Source organism: Brachypodium distachyon, chromosome 2, assembly GCF_000005505.3.
Source record: "Brachypodium distachyon strain Bd21 chromosome 2, Brachypodium_distachyon_v3.0, whole genome shotgun sequence".
Taxonomy (NCBI): domain Eukaryota; kingdom Viridiplantae; phylum Streptophyta; class Magnoliopsida; order Poales; family Poaceae; genus Brachypodium; species Brachypodium distachyon.
Genome location: NC_016132.3, coordinates 53,607,283 through 53,626,599, shown reverse-complemented (window position 1 = coordinate 53,626,599; position 19,317 = coordinate 53,607,283). Strand labels below are relative to the sequence as shown.

Here is a 19,317-nt window from a genome sequence, read left to right as displayed (position 1 = left end):
TGGACCAGATAAGCCGGGCGCCGACGTGGCGCGGGAGAAGATAGAGCGCGCCGGGAGCGTCCCGGGGCGCGCGACGACCGTCCGTGGGTTGTGTGGCCCTCCTGGGACGTGATCAATCGGGTCCGTACGTATGTGCGCGCTTGCAAGGGAGGGGCAGATTAATTAGTCGCGACTTGTAAGTCGTAACACATCGGATTAAATTCAGTGAAGTGTACTCGTCAAAAAAATTCAGTGAAGTGTCCTGCTATTTTCATCAACTGAATTCCTAAGGTGTAGAGATCGAGCTTTGTTGTCTTTGTTTTTGACACAAATACCATTTTACCAGGCTTCAATAGCCGTTACATCTTCCAAGAGCAGAGGTATAATGTTACCAAGTGGGGTTTCGATCCAAGTAGCGGAGGGAGAATGCTTTGCCATCGGAGCAAGTTCGTGTGCCACCATGTTTGACTCGCGGTGCGCATGTTGGAAGGATATGTCCACGAATGTCCACGGACTCGTCTGCCTGAAACTTGAGTTTCCGTAGATCGCAGCTCCACCGTACCTCATCGCTCGTGCTGGCTCGCGGTACCAATCATTTCCTGGTTGTGCAACCCACCGATGACCATCCTGTTACATCCCACCATTTGTGCGAGGAGTCCGAAGTGTAGTGCAGAAGCTTCCGGAACATGAACGTCAAGACACGCCGCAAACTTCTTATAGGTAGCCACCACAAAATCGCCCTTGGAGTCCGGAAATAATGACACAACGTCTGTTCCTCGGAGTTCATCTACATCAGACGGTGCATCCACATTAAGTTTTAACAGCCCCTTAGCCTTAGGAGTTAGGAGGTTTCATCCGGACCTTACTTTGCAAGTTGGCTTTTCGTGGCACCGCCCGCAGTAGTTCGTGACAAGGGATTTGATCCAGCTTTGTTGTCTTGTTGATCACCACTGTGCTTTCGTACAGGGTGGAATGGAGTGGATATTTCTTAGCCGTCCATTTAACCGTCCATTTTTGGAATTGGACTTTATAGTGTGACTTTATGAAATTTTTGAGATTGAATTTCCGTGGCCAATCTTGCGCCAATCAAATAAGTTGATTTTTGAAAATGAATTTCAGAATTCTAAACCCAGATGATTGGTGTCAAACGAGCTGTAAGAGAAAAAATATGGCGGGATATGGAGCGAGAGTTCTCAGCCTGTTTTCACTCATTTGCCTTATTTATAGTGGTTTTTTAGGAAATTTAGAGAGGTTTTTCATTTTGAGAATCGGAAATTTAGAGAGGTTATAAATCACCACAGGTTGACTCGGTTCGACAAATCCCAAATCAAAATCAAAATGAGAGGCCCATCTATTCAATAGCTCAACTAGACCTACGTTTCTAAAAAGTAAAAACTGACGGAGAAAATCAATAGACGTCGTAGGGCCAGTTCTTTTCGGTTTCCTGGATCGGCTTCTCCGAAAAGCTGCACTCCCCCAGCTTCCTGAAGAAGTCACCATCTAAATTTGATTGGGCTACCAAATTATTTTGGAAACCTAGCTAAATCTAAGATGCGGCTTCTCTAAGAAGCTAGGTGAGATCAGCTTTTAGAAAAAACCGGTCCTAGAAACTGAAAAGAACTCAACCTTATTGAGTTACAAGTGACAGACGAATCAAAACAAAGAGCTTCGCAGACAATCCGGTTGGTGGAAAAAACATATTTCCCTAAGACTAACGGATCTGAAAATTCCCAAGGCAAAGTGTTCTACACAGTACTAGTTTACCTCTAATCATGGTCAAGAAAGATTTCACATTTTCATGGCCAAGAAAGATTTCATGGTCTAAGAAAATCAGCGACAGTCAATTACACCACACGTAAAATATTACTATTCTAAATTCTTGTCACCAACCGCAACACGGAGAACTTACTATTCATAGAATTCATATGTGAACAGAGGTAATACTAGGAGCGAAGCCGCCGTCCTGGGCCATATGGACGTCGATCAGGCCGCCGTCCTTCAACCCGGCCTCGTCCGCCGTCTGAGCGGCCTTGAGGTATTTGCCCTCGTCGTTCAGGAACCTGACGGCTCTCGGGTCGAGCGAGTGCTTACCGCAGTACATGTCCATGAGGCGCTGCAGCCGGGCGTTGCGCTTGATGCGGAAGAGGACGTCGACGGAGATCTGGCTCGTGACCGTGACGTTGATGAAGTCCCCGTCCGCCGTCGGCTCGGGCTTCACCGGCTTAAAGACCTCCGGCTCCGCATCTGTCTTGTCGTGCCCTGATGGCGGCGGCGGCGACGGCATAGTCGGTCCGCTTCGGTCGATCGGCGCCTTTGAATCGATCTGTTGCGGTTGTGTTTTTTGTTTTGGGGCGCTGTTGCGATCGTTTCTGCTTTCCGGCCCGCTGAGTAGGTTTTATTTATGGGTGGGTAGGCCGAGTCTGAATCGTGTTGGGTTTTGTTCTGTTCAATGGGCTTTATTTTGTGTTCTCTTTTTTCTTTTCGGAATGCTTAACGTTTATATTCGCATCGGTTTGAATGTGTAGCTTGACCGTTCGTGTAGATTACCTTCCAAACTGCATATACAGATCGTGAAACGCAACGACGAAGCTTTCCATCTAGCCGGCCTCTGCGTACACAGATTCAACATTTCTAAAATAAACAAAACTCTCAAACTCAACAAGCTGATTTTGGCCCACCAAACATACCGAATGGGCCACGTTGGGCCAGAACGGAGCAACCCCAGCATCACTGACCCACTGGCCCAGTGACAATGGTGAACACTGACACGTCACAGCATCAATCCACCTCACCGAAATCATCCATCACTCCCACTACGGCCGGCTTCTCCTCACCGCACTCATCAACCGGAGGAAAGAACAACAACCCATGGCCCTTCCCGGCCAACTGCTCCCTTTGACCCGCTCGCTCCTGCCCCCTTCCGCTCCTCCCTTCCTCTCCGGCCGCCGCCGCCGCCTTCCTCCCGCCCGAGCTCAAACTCCGGCCCCGCCTCCATGGCAGCCTCGCCGTCTACACGGCCACCTCCTGCTTCCTGCTCCTCTCCAGCCGCTCCGGCCTCTGGCCAGGAACCCTCCCGCTACTGCGCCTCCTGGGGCTTCCGCCGCCGGTGGAGGCGAGGCCCAGGCTGTGGCGGTGGAGTTCGTGACATCTGAGAGGGTGAAGGTGGCGGCGATGCTGGGGCTGGCCCTCGCGCTCTGCAACGCCGACCGCGTCGTCATGTCCGTGGCCATCGTCCCGCTCTCCCAGGCCTACGGATGGACCTCGTCCTTCGCCGGTGTCGTGCAGGTTCGCAGCTATCATTACTTCTATTTGTTGTTGTTTGGCACTTGGTTGCGTCGCAGTCAGTATACCACTAGTAGTGACTGGGAGCTCAACTGTCTTTGCTGATAGAGTACTCAAAGGCACCGATTAAGGTTTAGCAATGTGGTCCAGTGATAATTACAGGTTAATACTGGTATGCGATTTAGTCATCTCCCATCAAATAAATGACTCATGTGTTAATATTTTTCCTGTTTACCTTTTTTGAGGGGCTTCCTTTTCAGTTTGTTCATCCATATTATACTTAATGTTTACTTTCGTCACTTGGGTAGCTGTAATATAAGTAATGTACTCCCTCCGTCCAGAAATCTATACAAATCCAAGTCACTTATTTCTGGACGGAGGGAGTACCAACTATTACTTCTGACAAAATACGGAATATCCTTCACGGCTACCAAAATATGGAGTGTCCACTGCCTATACTGTTCTTCATGACTTTATGCACCCTCCTTGAATGATAAGGTGATGCCATTGTGTTGTTGAAGCACCAAACAGTCATCCTTCCTTTGGGGATATCTGATATCACCAATAATTGGTGGAGCACTTGTTGATTACTATGGAGGGAGGCGAGTCATGGCTTATGGCGTGGCTTTATGGTCCCTGGCTACATTCCTATCCCCTTGGGCAGCTGCTCGCTCTCTGTGGTTGTTCATCTCAACTAGAGTTCTGCTGGGTATTGCAGAAGGAGTGGCACTGCCATGTATGAACAACATGGTATCAAGGTATTTCTTTGGAACTTGTTCCTTTTGGTCACTTGATTATCTTGACATCTTCACACATTTTCCACAACCTAGTATTTATATGTTCGTATTGCACTGCCTGTCAAGATTTATGAAAAAAATTCCATTGGAACTTTCTTATAGGTGGTTTCCTCAAACAGAACGATCTAGTGCTGTCGGGATCGCCATGGCTGGCTTTCAGCTTGGAAATACCATCGGGTTACTTCTTTCACCTATTATAATGTCACGAGTGGGAACTTTTGGACCATTTGTCATATTTGGCTTATTTGGATTTCTTTGGGTGCTGGTGTGGATATCTGCTATATCAGGCACTCCTGCTGAACACCCTCAAATATCAGCTTATGAACTAGAGTATATAACCAAGGGTCAGAAATTGGTGAAACCCCAAATTCGAAGTGAAAAATTAGGAAAGGTCCCTCCTTTCAGCAAACTACTCTCTAAATGGCCAACCTGGGCTTTAATTTCTGCAAATGCTATGCATAGCTGGGTAAGTCCTATAAACATATCCCTCATTAACTCTTGGTTAGATTATGCCATCTGAAGAATATGTTTAGGGATAATCTGAATACCATGTTTCTTTTTGGCAGGGATATTTCGTCATCCTTTCATGGATGCCAGTGTATTTCAAAACAGTAAGCCCAGATTCTGCTTCATGTATTTTGAATAAAGAAACTGATGATCACTGTATTTTATTTAAACATTGTCTTATATGGTGATCAGATATTTCATGTCAATCTGAGAGAAGCTGCATGGTTTAGTGCAATCCCCTGGGTCATGATGGCAGTTTTAGGCTATGTGGCTGGTGTTGTATCAGATACGCTTATCCGAAATGGTACAAGCATTACTTTAACTCGGAAGATAATGCAGGTGCGTTTCTGAAAATTTCAGGTTAAATAAAAGAGAAGACTGATAAGTGTATGTTTAGTTTTGTTTTATTGAATATGATCTTGAACGCACCTCCATATTCTTACCAAAATGAAACATAAATTTGTGATGTATTGTGCTTTCACAACTGGCAATCAGTTTCACAAGATATATCAGCAAAAAAGAAATTCAAATTTGGCAAGCCATTGCAAAAGTGCAAGCACTGGACCTTTTCAACTCAATCATTAACATAGTTGACGCCTTGTCAATAAAACTTTACCAAAATACCTTTTTTGTTATCCAGCTAATATCCGCAACACGTTTCTCACATTGGTAAGCCATACTACAATACTATGAAAAATGACAAGCGTTATGCAACCACCTGCCATTTATTAGTTAATATTGGTTTTTATTATCAAGATGTTCATCTCAAACGTGATATTTGCTGATGGGATTAAAATTCTGACTCTTTGTCATTGCTTCACGCAGACAATTGGCTTTGTTGGTCCTGGTATTGCTCTTCTTGGCCTAAATGCGGCAAAGAGTCCAGTCATTGCTTCAGCTTGGCTCACGATTGCTGTTGGTTTGAAATCCTTTGGTCACTCAGGATTCCTAGTAAACCTTCAGGTGCTAAGCTTTTATACAGCAGTTCATTGTGCACATTTGTGACTTCTCTTCTTTTTTCCCCAATTTGGATTCTCTTTTCCGCTGATACAAATTCATTTATAAACTCTTATCAGGAGATTGCCCCACAATATGCTGGAGTGCTACATGGTACTAAATATGTCCCCTCTGTGCTATATTTATAGATTTTATTATGCAAGCATTATTAATCTATGGTTGTGTTTTAACAGGAATGTCAAATACGGCTGGAACATTTGCTGCCATTTTAGGAACTGTTGGAGCAGGTTTCTTTGTTGATCGGATGGGTTCTTTCCGTGGATTTTTGATATTAACATCACTTCTATACTTCAGCAGTGCACTGTTTTGGGATATCTTTGCTACCGGAGAGCGTGTTGATTTTGATGGCACTGGTTAGCACCAAAGAGGAAATATACAGTAATTATCCTAGAACATAACATCATGATTTGATGATTCATTGGAAAGTGTTGTGCAGTCACTAGTACAAGAAAGTTCCATGCTGTATGAACAGTGCAGCTATGACAATTGGACTGGAGTACAACTTAGTGGATGTATGTGGTGACTGGTGAGGTGTGTTGGCTTATCTTGGAGCTAGTGTATCCAAGACAGATAATGAACCGGCTACTGAGAGTCTGAGACCATTCAAGTTGTTCTGCTGGCCATATGTCCGAATTATGAATTTCGAGTGTCAAGGATACCTGAAGCAGTATCAGAGAATAAATACTAGTGTAGGTTGTCAGACTAGGAGAGGCAAACTGTCAAGTAGTGGTAGAAAACTGAAAATGATTGCCAGGATGGTTGGAAGCTTGGGTCCAGCATTGTTGTGTGAGGTGAGAGTTGGCATTGTTTAAAATTGCTAGTAGATGTAATGCCATGTAATGTCATGATTAGGGAAACTCACAAACATAGCGAACTTGTTGAGGGTGTGAAGGCCACAAAATAAGCAATGGAGGAGCTTTTAAATCAATTAATTTGTGATGATTTATGGACTTCCCTTTTAACTGTGAGTGCAACCGTAGAAAGTGAGATATGCAACAATTTGTGGATGTCTCATTGACCGCAATCATACAAGGATAGGTATAGTGTGAAAATGTGTATGGTGCCTTAAACAATCGTAGGGTCCTTGAGTACTCTAGTTTTACGAAATTGTTTACTTTAACTTGAACCTGCGTTTCTAGTACTGGTCATTTTCAGGAGTGAGGACTGCAGTTACTGGAGCTTTTCATTCTCTGTCATTGATATTAGGGGTGTAAAAGATGCCTGAGTGATTGAAACTGTCATTTGATGCTGGTAAAACACATTGCTTAAGTTACGTGCTTCTTTGGCCTCTGAAAATAGGGTGGTTACAAGTATTGGGAAATCGAGGAACTGTTGAAAACGTCTCGTCCATAAGAATATGATGTAACCTGGTCCAGTCCTCTTCGGCCGAGAATCTGAACACTCCGACACTGAATCCTTCACCCATACTATTAAATACTGTCGACGGTTAGTTGTCAATTGTCATACACGCGTATACTCCCGACTCCACTGGCTTGACCTGAAGCCCAAAATAAACATTCCTTTCATAATTATTAAGAAGCGAGCACCAGGTCAAGCTGAATCAGTCCATATAATGTGTCACGTCTACTAAAGCCCAAGGAAAGAACCAGACGAACATGGTACATGTGAGAGCAGTTTTCAACGCCATCTTCTAACCCCATCGGCTATGGAGGCAGCACCCATCGGGCGTTCAGCACCGGCCATGGAGGAGACCTCTCTGGCTCCAACCACAAGTTTCAGGTAGATCCTGGATTCTCCAGGATATCCACCAATAAAGCTCGTTCCAGTATGGCTGGCAAGAAGACCAGGAGCACTAGATCATTATGGGATGCAGCTGCTACGACTGTAGAAGCGTGCACAAACTGCTTCGCTCCTCGGCGTTCCAGAATCGGGGAGGTCCATGAAACCCCCTCAAACGATGCTCGTGATGTGTCTAGTAGTTCCAGTAAGTTCACCTTCCTTGATTCATCCATCATGTACATGCATACCTCTGCAATTTAACTTGGTTATCAGTCATAAAATGTTATTGCATCATGAAAAGACGTGTTTCTTTTACCTGACACCTAGTCAAACAAGAATGTCAAAATTTTGATACATCACACAAATACCCAAATTGTAGCACAAAAAAGAGGATTCGGATTAAATCATAATATGTTTTCATCAAACCAGCATTTAGGGATTCCCAATCTGCCACCTTTTCTGTCCTGCTCTGATTAACCTTGTGACACATAAACTTAGGTTAATCGATGTCCTTCAAGTTAGCTTTGCAGTGCAACTAACATTTCTATCCACATGGTCGATTGTTATTCTGCTATTCAAGACATACAGCTTTCAGAAAACAACTAACCAGCAGATGTGCCTACTAGCTAGCCTAAATCATCTATAGTGTGCACGCATGTGTTTTTTATATAAGCTATTCAATTAATCAAGAAAACTGAGTGTGATTAATTGAAATAAGACACTAAAGGTTTTAATGGTTTCTAGCAGTCTCAAGAATTTCATCGGCAAGCAGCACACATACTAATACATCCAGACAGATAGGTGACAATGCTCGAAATAAGTTCTGGAAAGACCGGTTCTCATTTCAGGAAATTTGCCTGGCCACTTCAAACTTCAGCGAACAAAACAGAATTGGGCGAGGAAATTTTGGCACTGTGTATAAGGGAAAGCTCAGGGATGGATCCTTTATAGCTGTAAAGCGAGCTAATAAGGTTTGTGGCTGAATTTCTTATTCAGAAGGATGAGAGTGCGTGTATGCTAATATATTAGTTCCAGCAACCAATTGAATGCAAACAAATTCACCAGCATCTGGAATTGGCAGAATATGTATGACAGGCACCTATCTGCAGAGTTCAGAACTGAAATCCAGATGCTGTCGAAGGTCGAACACTTAAATTTGGTGAAGTTTCTGGGGCACCTGGAGCATGAGGGTGAACGCCTAATTCTGGTTGAGTATGTCAACAATGGAACGCTCCGTGAACACTTGGATGGTAGGTCAAATATGCTTAGGTTCACCATAATATTGTTAAAATAGGTAAATAGGACCCACTAATTTTGACATCCACAGAAGACTGGATCTGGACGAAATAATAATGCGTAGCAATGCAACAGGCGGATATTATGCCCTGAATGTTAATCCACCAAGCCTATTTATTTTCAGTATGCAAGTCAGAGTTAATACTCTAATTTTCCATTTATAACCATAGCTGTTCACAGTTCCCTTTGTTACTCAGTTTTCTTGGACTAACTATGGTGTAGCATATAATGATGTTTGTCTCTCATAAATTCTGCTGGATTAAAAGAATTTTAGGGTCACGTCTTTTGTGGCTACGCAGGAACACGAGGAGAACCATTGGAATTTTCACAACGCCTCAACATTGCTATCGACATAGCTCATGCAGTCGCTTACTTACATGGATACACAGGTACAAGGCTCCGTTTCTGCATGACAATTAATAACCCTGAAACCATTCCGTTTCAATTAGCATATTTGATATCCCACAGAATGTACAATTCTCAAATTCCTCTTCAAAAGCATGTTTCATTATATTCTTAATGTCCGTTGGAACTTCGAAAGGGAAAATGTGCTATGGACAAACTTATACTCCCTCAGTTCCATATTAATTGGCACAGATTTAGTACAACTTGTACTAAATCCGCACCAATTAATATGGAACGGAGGGAGTAGATGTACTCTGCACATAGCATGAACATTTCCATATTCATACTGTCACAAGCACAAATGCATACATCATCAGTTCACCATATTGTCCATTGGAACTTCAAAGGCGAAAATGTGCTATGGACAAACTAAACCTCTGAATGTCTATACATCATCAGTTCACCATATTCTATAAGAATCGCCACAGTCCCACAGACTACCAGTTGAGCGCATTTTCATCAGATTTTTGTCAGACATGTTGTACACCAAATCATCATCCTAATGTCCGACGAGTACTATTTCTCTACAATGGACATACAGACCACCCAATCATCCACCGCGACATCAAGTCAACCAACATCCTCCTCACGGATCAGCTGAGGGCAAAGGTGGCCGACTTCGGTTTTGCGCGCCTAGCCCCCGACGAAACTGAAGCAACCCACGTCTCAACAATGGTGAAGGGAACGGCAGGGTACGTGGACCCTGGGTACCTGCGCACGAACCACCTCACAGACCGCAGCGACGTGTACTCCTTCGGCGTCCTCCTCGTCGAGCTCATCACCGGCCGACGCCCGATAGAGCGCAACAGCGGCCGCCATCAACGCCTCACCACCGAATGGGTAAATCTAGCTCCATCCTAACTACACCAGTAGCATATTCGGCGTTGAAAGGTACTGCAAGCAAGGTGTTCGACGGAATTACCGTGTGGCTGCAGGCACTGCGGAAGTGCAGGGATGGCGACGTGGTGGTGGCGATGGACACCCGGATGCGCAGGACCAGCGCGGCGGTCGCGGCCGTGGAGCGCGTGATGGCGCTGGCGGCCGAGTGCGCGGCTCCGGATCGCGCGGCGCGGCCGGCCATGCGGCGATGCGCCGAGGTGCTCTGGTCCGTCAGGCGCGGCTTCCAGCACGAGCAGCAGCGTGCCGCGAGCGCAGGCGCAGGCGCGGGCGCGGGAACGAGGCCGCGCGATGATTCCACCCTCACGCACGCCTCATCAGTTACGAGTCTCGAGGAGTAGAATTTGGGAACTTTGGAATTTGGGATGCTTGTCCACGCGGGGATCATAGTACAGTACTAAGTTTTGGGATAGCACTGCCTTTAGATACGTTTTGATTTAAATTTTACCGTGATGCAGATCACGCAAGTATATATACTCCGTAGATTGGATTTTGCAATATATCCCTGAAAAGTAAATCTGTACTATTTGAACTCTCCACATACACAGTAAAATACAACACCGTAAAAACTAAAGAGAAAACTCAAAAGGCAATGAACTGCAATGTAAAGTGTAAACTTGAACTTGAAGCAAGTAGCTTGATCTTGTTAGGTGTGTTTGGTGCGCGAGAAGTAAACCAAGTGAGCTCGAGAAAAGAGAAAAAAAAAAATAGAGGAGACGAAGCCCATCCGTCCGGCCTGCACCACCGTTCATTTCGTGATTGCTGAGTGTATGAACAGGACGCACGTGATCCTAAGCAACTTTTTTGTCGTGCGTGCATCACCAAACTGGACCTCGATCCTACGCCCACAGACAGCTCAGTGAACGACCAGGGTGCGTTTCACAGGGCACGTCCCCATCATCCTCACACGAGACGAGCCCAGTCCCATCGCGCTCTCGGTATCGTACGGCTCTCCTCCAAAAGTGCCCGGGATATTTGAGGGATCTTCTCTCCGGATCTACCAAAGCCACACACAGAATCGCTCGTTTCCGTTCAGATACATGGGCGATGTGCCGATCGCATTCTCGCGTAGATTTTTTTTTTCAGGCAACTGGCATCGAATTCAGGCGATGAGAAAATTGAGAACTGCCATGCCAAGTGGCGATTCGTTTAAGTGGATGTTAAGAACTTTAGGATCTACAGGAGACAGTCATCTGAGTGCGTCATGGTGGCCGATGGCAGAAGATAGCATACTTAAATAGGAAAGCTGACGAGAAAAGGCCGAATGGCCCTCCTGCCCAATCTGGAAATGGTTGGACCGATCCATCTTGCCCGATTTACCAGAGGCGTCGCAGGAGGGGGAGAGTGAGTGAACGGTAAACACGGCCCGCGTGCCACGTGTACTCTCCAGGCGCCGCTTCCCCGCGTACAGCTCCTCTGGATCTTGTTCTCCGTCTCCGGCGTACTACAGGTCTACAACATGCAAGTGCTGATGCTGTAGACTGTTTCTCGCCAGTATTTTTGCTTAGAAAACAGAGCGTAAATGTCTCTCCGTGCCCGAGGCTCTTCGAAGACGCAGAGGAGGAATGTAGCATTGAACCAAAAGGACAGATCTTCATCTAATGATTTAATTCTACGATGTGTCAATGTTACGCGATTACAATTTTACAGAGCACCTTTGGCTGCCTCTCGCGCGTACCAAACACAGCAAGTTCAGAACATGAATAGTTCATACGGAGTACTACATTACTTCAGAACATCTGAACATGAGTGTATGTTTGAGGTAGTACACGTGTATATTATCAATACATTGGATGCTACGTATACTTAAGTATGTACCGTGCTACGCATCAGTACACAAATCTATTGACCATTTCACGAAAAAGAGCAAAACAACCTCGCAAAAAAAAGAGAGCAAAAGAAACTATCGGAGGGGAGCCCAGAAAACAACCGATGTGCCTTCGTTTTCTCCTACTTTTGGTCCTCTACCACTTAAAATAAATATCTTCGAGCTTTCCAAAAATTGTTCGTCTCGCCCAATTTCTCGGATCTGTTGCTCTCCTCTCCGCGACCCCGCCCGCTCCCGTCCAGTACAAAAGGAGGCCCCCGGCTTCCAGAGTTCTTTACCGTTCTCCCATTCGGTGCCTGCTCGAACCCCGAAGCCTTATCACCACACGCATCACACGCACACCGAGTGCTCGACGCAATTCCCCATTCCGCGATGAGCGCGGCGGACAAGGTGAAGCCGGCGGCGACCCCGGGGTCGGCGGACCCCGCCGCCATCGCCGGCAACATCTCCTACCACGCGCAGTACAGCCCCCACTTCTCGCCGTTCGCCTTCGGCCCCGAGCAGGCTTTCTTCTCCACTGCCGAGAGTGTCCGCGACCACCTGCTCCAGGTCCGCCAACCCTTAGACTAAAAGAGCCTCTCGCGGCTCCCATTCGCGTCCGGTGGTGCCGGGGTGTGATCTCTGCTTTATTCTTGCCCCTTGCGTGTGCGCAGAGATGGAATGACACGTACGTGCATTTCCACAAGACGGATCCCAAGCAGACGTACTACCTGTCCATGGAGTATCTGCAGGGCCGCGCGCTCAGCAACGCTGTCGGCAGCCTCGGCATCACCGGCGCCTACGCGGAGGCCTTGAAGAAGTTCGGGTACGAGCTCGAGGCCATCGCTGGACAGGTGAGATTGAGCTCTATCGAAGTGCTCCTCGTCCTAAATTTGGCCGGGATTTGTTTAGTTACTAGCACTCCACTATTTAATTAGCACTTGGTTCTCTTGGTAGTAAGTAGTGACACTATTTAATTAGTGCTTTGTTTGACCGTGACATTGTCTAATTGGTATTAAGATGTACTCCGTATTTGCCTTTTTAGAAGCAGTTCAGGTATAGCTTGGACTTGATCCACTATTTAACCAAACCAAAAAACGATTCACAAGATTAGAAAATGTCCATAACGACATCAATATTTTAGATCTGACCTATGTGTATTGGTGGAACCATAAAATTAAGGGCTGAAAATGAGTTGTTTACTATATTAACACAAGAAGATCTTGAGGGTCTATAAGATTGGACATATTTTCTCCTCTGTTTTCTCGAACACTATTTTCTCCTCTATTAGTCACTCACTTAATTTGAACCTAAATATGTTTACTAAGGAACTGAGTTATGGATACATGCATAGAACCAATATTATTGAAATTTCTGGAGCCTCTTCTAAGCAGAATTGACAGTGAGAATTATTATGTAACTCAGGAGAGAGATGCGGCTCTGGGAAATGGTGGCTTGGGCCGGCTTGCATCTTGCTTTTTGGATTCAATGGCAACACTGAATTTACCTGCTTGGGGCTATGGCCTTCGTTACCGATATGGCCTGTTCAAACAGATCATTGCCAAGGAAGGCCAAGAAGAATTTGCTGAAGACTGGCTTGATGTAACATTTCTAATTTGTACATAGATTCTTCACTGTTCTTAATCTAGCTCTTAGTAATAGCTCTTGTGTTTGATATTTTCAGAAGTTTAGCCCGTGGGAGATTGTCAGGCATGATGTTGTATACCCAATCAGATTCTTCGGCCATGTTGAGATTTCACCAGATGGAACGTAAGCATATATAGACAACTGAACAAGTTCTATTTAAAAAAATAATTAAAGTTTTAATCTGGAGTTACTAAGGCTTGTAATACCTTCTAAAATTAAAAATAAAAGTGTGGAGCTTCAACTGCACATATTTTTCTGGCTTGATTTACTGATCTAGGATTTGCTCTGTAATGGTAAACTGGAAGGTCTACTAAAAGAAGAATATGCTTACTAAGCTCTTTCAGTACACTTTTTCACTTCTTCAGCCTACACTATCCTGTCTTCTAGCAACTGGACACAGAAAGACAAGAGAAATGCTTTGCTAACACAATGCTTGTTTGAAATTTGATTCTTTGTTTATGCAATTTGTTGATCCAAAAACTTGAGCATGTACGAATCTGCATGCGTGACACTACATAACTCAGTTTTGCTAGGTAGATTTTTTGATGCAGTCAGAGTTCTTGTACATCAGATTGTAACAGTTTCCACCGCCTTACTTGTTGTTTATTACTCCCTCTGATCCATAATATGTGTCAGGGCCTTGTTCTGCCCTTTTAATCGGTTCTTTGTTTTCTTTATCATGTGATAGTCGGAAATGGGCGGGAGGAGAAGTTATGAGTGCTTTAGCATATGATGTGCCGATTCCTGGGTACAAGACGAAAAATGCAATCAGCCTTCGTCTTTGGGATGCAAAAGCTACTGCTCAGGATTTCAATTTATTCCAATTCAATGATGGTCAGTACGAGTCAGCTGCTCAACTTCACTCTAGGGCACAGCAGGTGATATGCAATCCTAAACTGAGTCATTCAGTTGTTCATGTATGATGCATTAGCAAGTCTAAATCAGGAGTTATTCCTTTAATTTTGTGAAACTGATCTGATCAATGGCATGAGATGCTAACAGTAATGTTATCTTATATTTCCCTAATAGATGAGCCTGTAAGGTCATTAAGTTAACGAGCGCTATGTGATAACCATGTTTTTTTGTATAGATTTTCATGCACTGACCATCTCATCAAACAACTTGGTCACAAAAAAAATGCCAAAGAGTTATCAGTGGCAATCTGGTAGATTTGACATGATTTTTAGTTGTGACTGGGATAAATGGATGTTGATCCATCTCAACTACAAAGTTGAAAATTATGTGCTATATTTTATCTGTTACCATATCTAGGCCATAAGTAACTGTTGCATCTTTTCTCGCTAATTTCGTCCTTCATGAACTAGCTAATTTGATAATTAAATAGTCTTGTATATGACACTGTAGATATGTGCTGTTCTCTATCCCGGTGATGCTACTGAAGAAGGAAAACTTCTGAGATTGAAGCAGCAGTACTTCCTTTGCAGCGCATCGCTTCAGGTAATTAATTGGCTGATTTCGTTTGAAAGGATGATTACTGTAAAAGGAAGCTGTACCGATGGCCATTTCATGCTTTTCTGTTTGTTTGAGCAATGATGTCAAAGATACTTGCAAAACACTATGGTTAGGCTTTTTCTTGTATTATTGCATGTTGTATATCAAATTTCCACCATCTTGCATTAGAACAATGCCCGATAAAGTTTTATGATCATTATCATACCAACCTTTTCAGTCCCAGTACATTTAAATTATCCTTCCTGACTCTTAGTTACAATATATCTCTCTTCATGGTCTTATTTTGTCTTTTCTCAATTTCTTGATTTTTTAATCTCATGATTTTGGACAAGCATAACTGATAAGGCATTTTCTCCAGGATATCATTTTCAGATTTAAAGAAAGGAAACCTGACAGAGTTTCAGGGAAGTGGAGTGAGTTTCCTTCCAAAGTTGCTGTTCAAATGAATGACACCCACCCGACTCTTGCTATCCCTGAGCTAATGAGGTTGCTTATGGATGAGGAGGGACTTGGTTGGGATGAAGCTTGGGATGTCACAAATAAGTGGGTTCAATTTGTACAAGTGATTTAACTTAATTTGATCTCTTCCCTGATCTTTTTACAAAAGTACTTGCTGATAAATTATTCTCATATCCCAGGACGGTTGCTTACACCAATCATACAGTTCTCCCTGAAGCTCTTGAGAAATGGTCACAGACTGTAATGAGGAAATTGCTTCCACGACATATGGAAATTATTGAGGAAATTGACAAGCGGGTAATTGTCACGACACATTTTACTCTTTTTATATACTGCAGTTATGACACAAAATGACAAAATTATGCTATTGGTTTGCAGTTCAGAGAAATGGTAATCTCAACCCGGAAGGATATGGAGGGAAAGATTGAATCGATGAGGGTTTTAGATAACTCAAATCCTGAGAAGCCAGTAGTGCGCATGGCAAATTTGTGTGTGGTGTCTTCCCATACGGTATATGCAGTTTATTTATTTATTTATCTGTTATTCCATTCCCATGTTGTACAGCCAGTTCCTTCACAGCAGGAAAATTGTTAACAGCTCCGTGTTTTGAATGAGTACTAGCTTGACCAGCTTTACAGCCAAGATGGATTTTATGTTTGTGATAATTCATAATAACCAATGTCATGAAAAATCACTAAATTGATATTTACACTGTATTTAATTTTGTGTTTCAATTATTGGTTTCCCTTTGTTTTTAAAAGATAATCAAGATACAGAAAATATAGCAACATTATTGTTTTTATTTAACAGAGTATCCCCTAGTGGACCATGATTATGTCTACTTATCTATTTTGCAAATTATTATATCTTATTCATTCTCTGAGGAAAAGTTGGGATTCTCTATTATGTACTCCCTCCGTTCCATAATTCTTGTCGAAATCTTACATGTATCTGGACACTTTTTTGGAATAGATACATCCATTTTTGAACAAATTTGAGACAAGAATTATGGAACGGATGGAGTACCTTTTCTGCTAGCTCTAGCATCTATTAGTCATGATCATATGAGGGACCACTAACTCCTTGTGACAGGTGAATGGAGTGGCCGAGTTGCACAGCAACATTTTGAAGGAAGAGCTGTTTGCGGACTATGTCTCTATTTGGCCTAAAAAATTCCAGAACAAAACTAATGGAATTACACCTCGTAGATGGCTTCGCTTTTGCAACCCTGAGTTGAGTGAGATAGTCACGAAATGGCTAAAAACAGATCAGTGGACAAGCAACCTTGATCTTCTTATCGGGCTCCGCAAAGTATGTGTCCATGCTTCTAATCTTGTATCTCTTTGTTATTGCCCATCACACTACCCCAGTATAACTGAAAATTTTAACAGTTCGCAGACGATGAAAAACTTCATGCCGAATGGGCAGCAGCCAAGTTGGCCAGCAAAAAACGCCTAGCCAAACATGTGTTGGATGTGACAGGTGTTACAATTGACCCAAATAGCCTTTTTGATATACAAATTAAACGCATCCATGAATACAAGAGACAGCTGTTAAACATTTTGGGAGCTGTGTACAGATACAAGAAGCTAAAGGTTTGGCTTCTCAGTTTGTTAGAATTGTCAATATTCTTACATCTTATTGTGTCTACATTAGATGAAAAATACACGGCATCACGGTTCTGAAATAGGCTTATGAATCTTGTTAGGAAATGAGCGCTGAAGAGAAGCAGAAGGTTACGCCACGCACTGTCATGGTAGGAGGGAAAGCATTCGCGACCTACACCAATGCTAAAAGGATTGTGAAGTTGGTAAATGATGTTGGTGCTGTGGTGAACAATGATCCTGATGTTAACAAATATCTGAAGGTATCAATTTTTCAGCATGTTATATCATTCACGACTTCTTTAGCAATTCCTTCTCAGAACAGCCATTGGAAACCATCTTATATTTCCATCCATCCAAAGATAATATTTCTTGTGTAAACATTACTGAGATACTAAATAGACATTGAAATGATATTTTTCTTAAACAAGGTTCTCCATGTTCTTCCCAGGTGGTGTTCATTCCAAATTACAATGTATCAGTGGCTGAAGTGCTCATTCCTGGTAGTGAACTGTCACAGCATATTAGTACTGCAGGCATGGAAGCAAGTGGAACAAGTAATATGAAGTTCTCTCTGAATGGTTGCCTTATCATTGGAACTCTCGATGGAGCCAATGTTGAAATCAGAGAAGAAGTGGGACAAGATAACTTCTTCCTTTTTGGTGCCAAAGCAGATCAAATTGCTGGTCTGAGGAAGGATAGAGAAAATGGCTTGGTAAGATATTTTCTACTCTGCTAGATAGCGAGTTGAGATAAAAGCAATATTAGGTTAGCTGGACTTGTGAATAGCTTAACAAATTGGTGGTGGTGTTAGTTTGTTCATTCAGTATATATTCTCAATATCTGGTGGGCTATTATTAACTTTTTTCTTACACTATTAACAGTTCAAACCAGACCCACGCTTTGAAGAAGCCAAGCAACTTGTAAGGAGTGGCGCTTTTGGTTCCTACGACTATACTCCTCTCTTGGATTCCCTTGAAGGGAACTCTGGATTTGGGCGTGGTGATTACTTCCTTGTTGGCTATGACTTCCCAAGCTACATTGAAGCACAGGCCCGGGTAGATGAAGCCTACAAGTAAGGATACCAACAAAATATTCTTTGTATCGGTTTTTGTAGCTTGAATTCCAGAACTAAAATGACATTGCAGCTCCCAAGTTTTGCACATAACATTCACCCATTTTAGTCATAGTGAAGATAAGAACAACATACTTTGGAAAGGATTAATGTTGTTGTTTTTTTAACGTAGTGATCAGGTTACTTCTTTGTTTCTTTTTGTTAGTGCTACTGGTATGCTACCGACAGGCTTTACTAGTAGTATTGAGAATTAAGTAGTGCTAGAGTTCCACGTTTGATATTTTAATTGAACCTTGATAACAGAGTTTTGGGCATAAATCAACCTTTCCTCAGTATTAAATTTCAAACCATTATCATCTGTAGGAGATGAGAAAGATTGACTTATGTGTTGACTCAGCCAATCCATTTTGTGTACTTCTGCATGCCTATGTGAGATAGGCAATAATGACTATGTTTTGATGATTTGCCGAATAACTTATGTTTCCATGGCAGGGATAAGAAAAGGTGGATCAAGATGTCTATATTGAACACAGCTGGAAGTGGCAAATTCAGCAGCGACCGTACTATCGACCAGTATGCAAAGGAAATATGGGGCATTACGGCTAGCCCTGTTCCATGAAGTGGAGACGCAATCAAGATGAAGTTTGTCTGAAGCTAATGCTTGGCAGTAATAAGGATTATAATGATCCACGGTGAATAACCCCTGCTTCCGTTGTAGCTCGGAAGAAAGTAGCAACGTACGAAGCTTGTTCTGTCGCGTATCTCGCTACACCTTTTGTTTTTAAGATCATCCCGCTACACTTTTGAAGTGCATGGAGGATGCAACTATTGTTTTGTTCTATGTTTTTGTTCTGTAACAATACTATTGTGATCTTTACCGGGTCTTCATTCCTCAATAAAATATTTCAAGCTTTTTGGTAACATTTGGTGTCAAAATGTACTCCCTCCGATCCATGATAAGAGTCGGGATTTTGCACAAAGACACTTATTATGGATCGGACTGAGTGTATGCTACGTTGTTGCGGTCCTCCCAGAACTCATCAGGCCAAGTTTCACATGAATACCTGGTATGTCAGACTTTTTGGGGCTCATGCTTTATGGAGTTAATGGCCCCGTTCTTTTAAACTGCGCTTTCCTTTCCCCAGCCGAAGCCAAAAAGAAGGCAGCCAATAACTTGTTCTTAGGCTTTTAGGCTTAGGATGAGTTGGGCATTGAGATGGACAACGACAATCTAGCATTTTCAACTAGATTTTGTTTATTTCTTCGTTTAGTCAGCCATTTTTTCTACTATGTCTAGTTTTCACGTCAAATTATAAAATAAACTTAGCACAA

The 19,317-nt window shown here is 43.2% G+C and overlaps 4 protein-coding genes and 1 long non-coding RNA gene across 7 annotated transcripts; 3 read left to right on the top strand and 2 right to left on the bottom strand.

The window, feature by feature from the left end:
- Nucleotides 1-1,749: 1,749 nt before the first annotated feature.
- LOC100828380 (small ubiquitin-related modifier 1) lies at nt 1,750-2,659 on the bottom strand. The gene has a single exon (XM_003567227.3). It carries the CDS (start codon nt 2,261-2,263, stop codon nt 1,901-1,903), a length of 363 nt encoding a protein of 120 aa, XP_003567275.1. The 5' UTR covers nt 2,264-2,659; the 3' UTR covers nt 1,750-1,900.
- Nucleotides 2,660-2,783: 124 nt separating this feature from the next.
- LOC100828272 (probable anion transporter 3, chloroplastic) lies at nt 2,784-6,532 on the top strand. Its single transcript, XM_003564575.4, has 8 exons — nt 2,784-3,264; nt 3,793-4,019; nt 4,161-4,524; nt 4,625-4,669; nt 4,758-4,904; nt 5,391-5,528; nt 5,642-5,675; nt 5,756-6,532. The coding sequence occupies exons 1-8, from the start codon at nt 2,848-2,850 to the stop codon at nt 5,938-5,940; spliced, it is 1,557 nt and encodes a 518-aa protein (XP_003564623.1). The 5' UTR covers nt 2,784-2,847; the 3' UTR covers nt 5,941-6,532.
- Nucleotides 6,533-6,936: 404 nt separating this feature from the next.
- Nucleotides 6,937-10,085, bottom strand: LOC112270669. Its single transcript, XR_002963061.1, has 2 exons — nt 9,946-10,085; nt 6,937-7,572 (listed from the first exon to the last, which is right to left on the bottom strand). It is a non-coding gene; the product is annotated as an uncharacterized LOC112270669 (long non-coding RNA).
- On the top strand, nt 7,269-10,446 carry LOC106865941 (calmodulin-binding receptor-like cytoplasmic kinase 1). Of its 3 annotated transcripts, none has more exons than XM_024458638.1 (6): nt 7,269-7,527; nt 8,067-8,293; nt 8,404-8,572; nt 8,918-9,007; nt 9,565-9,863; nt 9,959-10,446. In XM_024458638.1, the coding sequence occupies exons 1-6, from the start codon at nt 7,371-7,373 to the stop codon at nt 10,259-10,261; spliced, it is 1,245 nt and encodes a 414-aa protein (XP_024314406.1). In that variant the 5' UTR covers nt 7,269-7,370; the 3' UTR covers nt 10,262-10,446. The 3 variants fall into 3 exon arrangements, with proteins under 3 accessions (XP_024314406.1, XP_024314405.1, XP_024314404.1); XM_024458637.1 differs by having other exon boundaries at nt 7,278-7,527; nt 8,070-8,293; nt 9,487-9,863; XM_024458636.1 differs by having other exon boundaries at nt 7,337-7,527; nt 9,487-9,863.
- A 1,569-nt stretch (nt 10,447-12,015) lies between these two features.
- On the top strand, nt 12,016-18,906 carry LOC100827967 (alpha-glucan phosphorylase, H isozyme). The gene is made up of 15 exons (XM_003564574.3): nt 12,016-12,297; nt 12,402-12,581; nt 13,153-13,329; nt 13,412-13,497; nt 14,063-14,252; nt 14,740-14,832; nt 15,206-15,390; nt 15,486-15,603; nt 15,685-15,816; nt 16,399-16,617; nt 16,698-16,901; nt 17,015-17,173; nt 17,362-17,625; nt 17,795-17,985; nt 18,478-18,906. Exons 1-15 carry the CDS (start codon nt 12,121-12,123, stop codon nt 18,602-18,604), a joined length of 2,502 nt encoding a protein of 833 aa, XP_003564622.1. The 5' UTR covers nt 12,016-12,120; the 3' UTR covers nt 18,605-18,906.
- Nucleotides 18,907-19,317: the final 411 nt, after the last annotated feature.

Coding starts and splice junctions, on each gene's coding strand:
- LOC100827967 (XM_003564574.3), top strand. CDS start 12,121: ATGAGCGCGGCGGACAAGGTGAAGCCGGCGGCGACCCCGGGGTCGGCG. Junction 15,817..16,398: donor GTGTGGTGTCTTCCCATACG/GTATATGCAGTT, acceptor TCCTTGTGACAG/GTGAATGGAGTGGCCGAGTT. Junction 16,618..16,697: donor TTCTTATCGGGCTCCGCAAA/GTATGTGTCCAT, acceptor AAATTTTAACAG/TTCGCAGACGATGAAAAACT.
- LOC100828272 (XM_003564575.4), top strand. CDS start 2,848: ATGGCCCTTCCCGGCCAACTGCTCCCTTTGACCCGCTCGCTCCTGCCC. Junction 4,905..5,390: donor TAACTCGGAAGATAATGCAG/GTGCGTTTCTGA, acceptor TGCTTCACGCAG/ACAATTGGCTTTGTTGGTCC. Junction 5,676..5,755: donor ATATGCTGGAGTGCTACATG/GTACTAAATATG, acceptor GTGTTTTAACAG/GAATGTCAAATACGGCTGGA.
- LOC106865941 (XM_024458636.1), top strand. CDS start 7,371: ATGGCTGGCAAGAAGACCAGGAGCACTAGATCATTATGGGATGCAGCT. Junction 8,294..8,403: donor CTGTAAAGCGAGCTAATAAG/GTTTGTGGCTGA, acceptor TGGAATTGGCAG/AATATGTATGACAGGCACCT. Junction 9,864..9,958: donor AACGCCTCACCACCGAATGG/GTAAATCTAGCT, acceptor GTGTGGCTGCAG/GCACTGCGGAAGTGCAGGGA.
- LOC100828380 (XM_003567227.3), bottom strand. CDS start 2,263: ATGCCGTCGCCGCCGCCGCCATCAGGGCACGACAAGACAGATGCGGAG.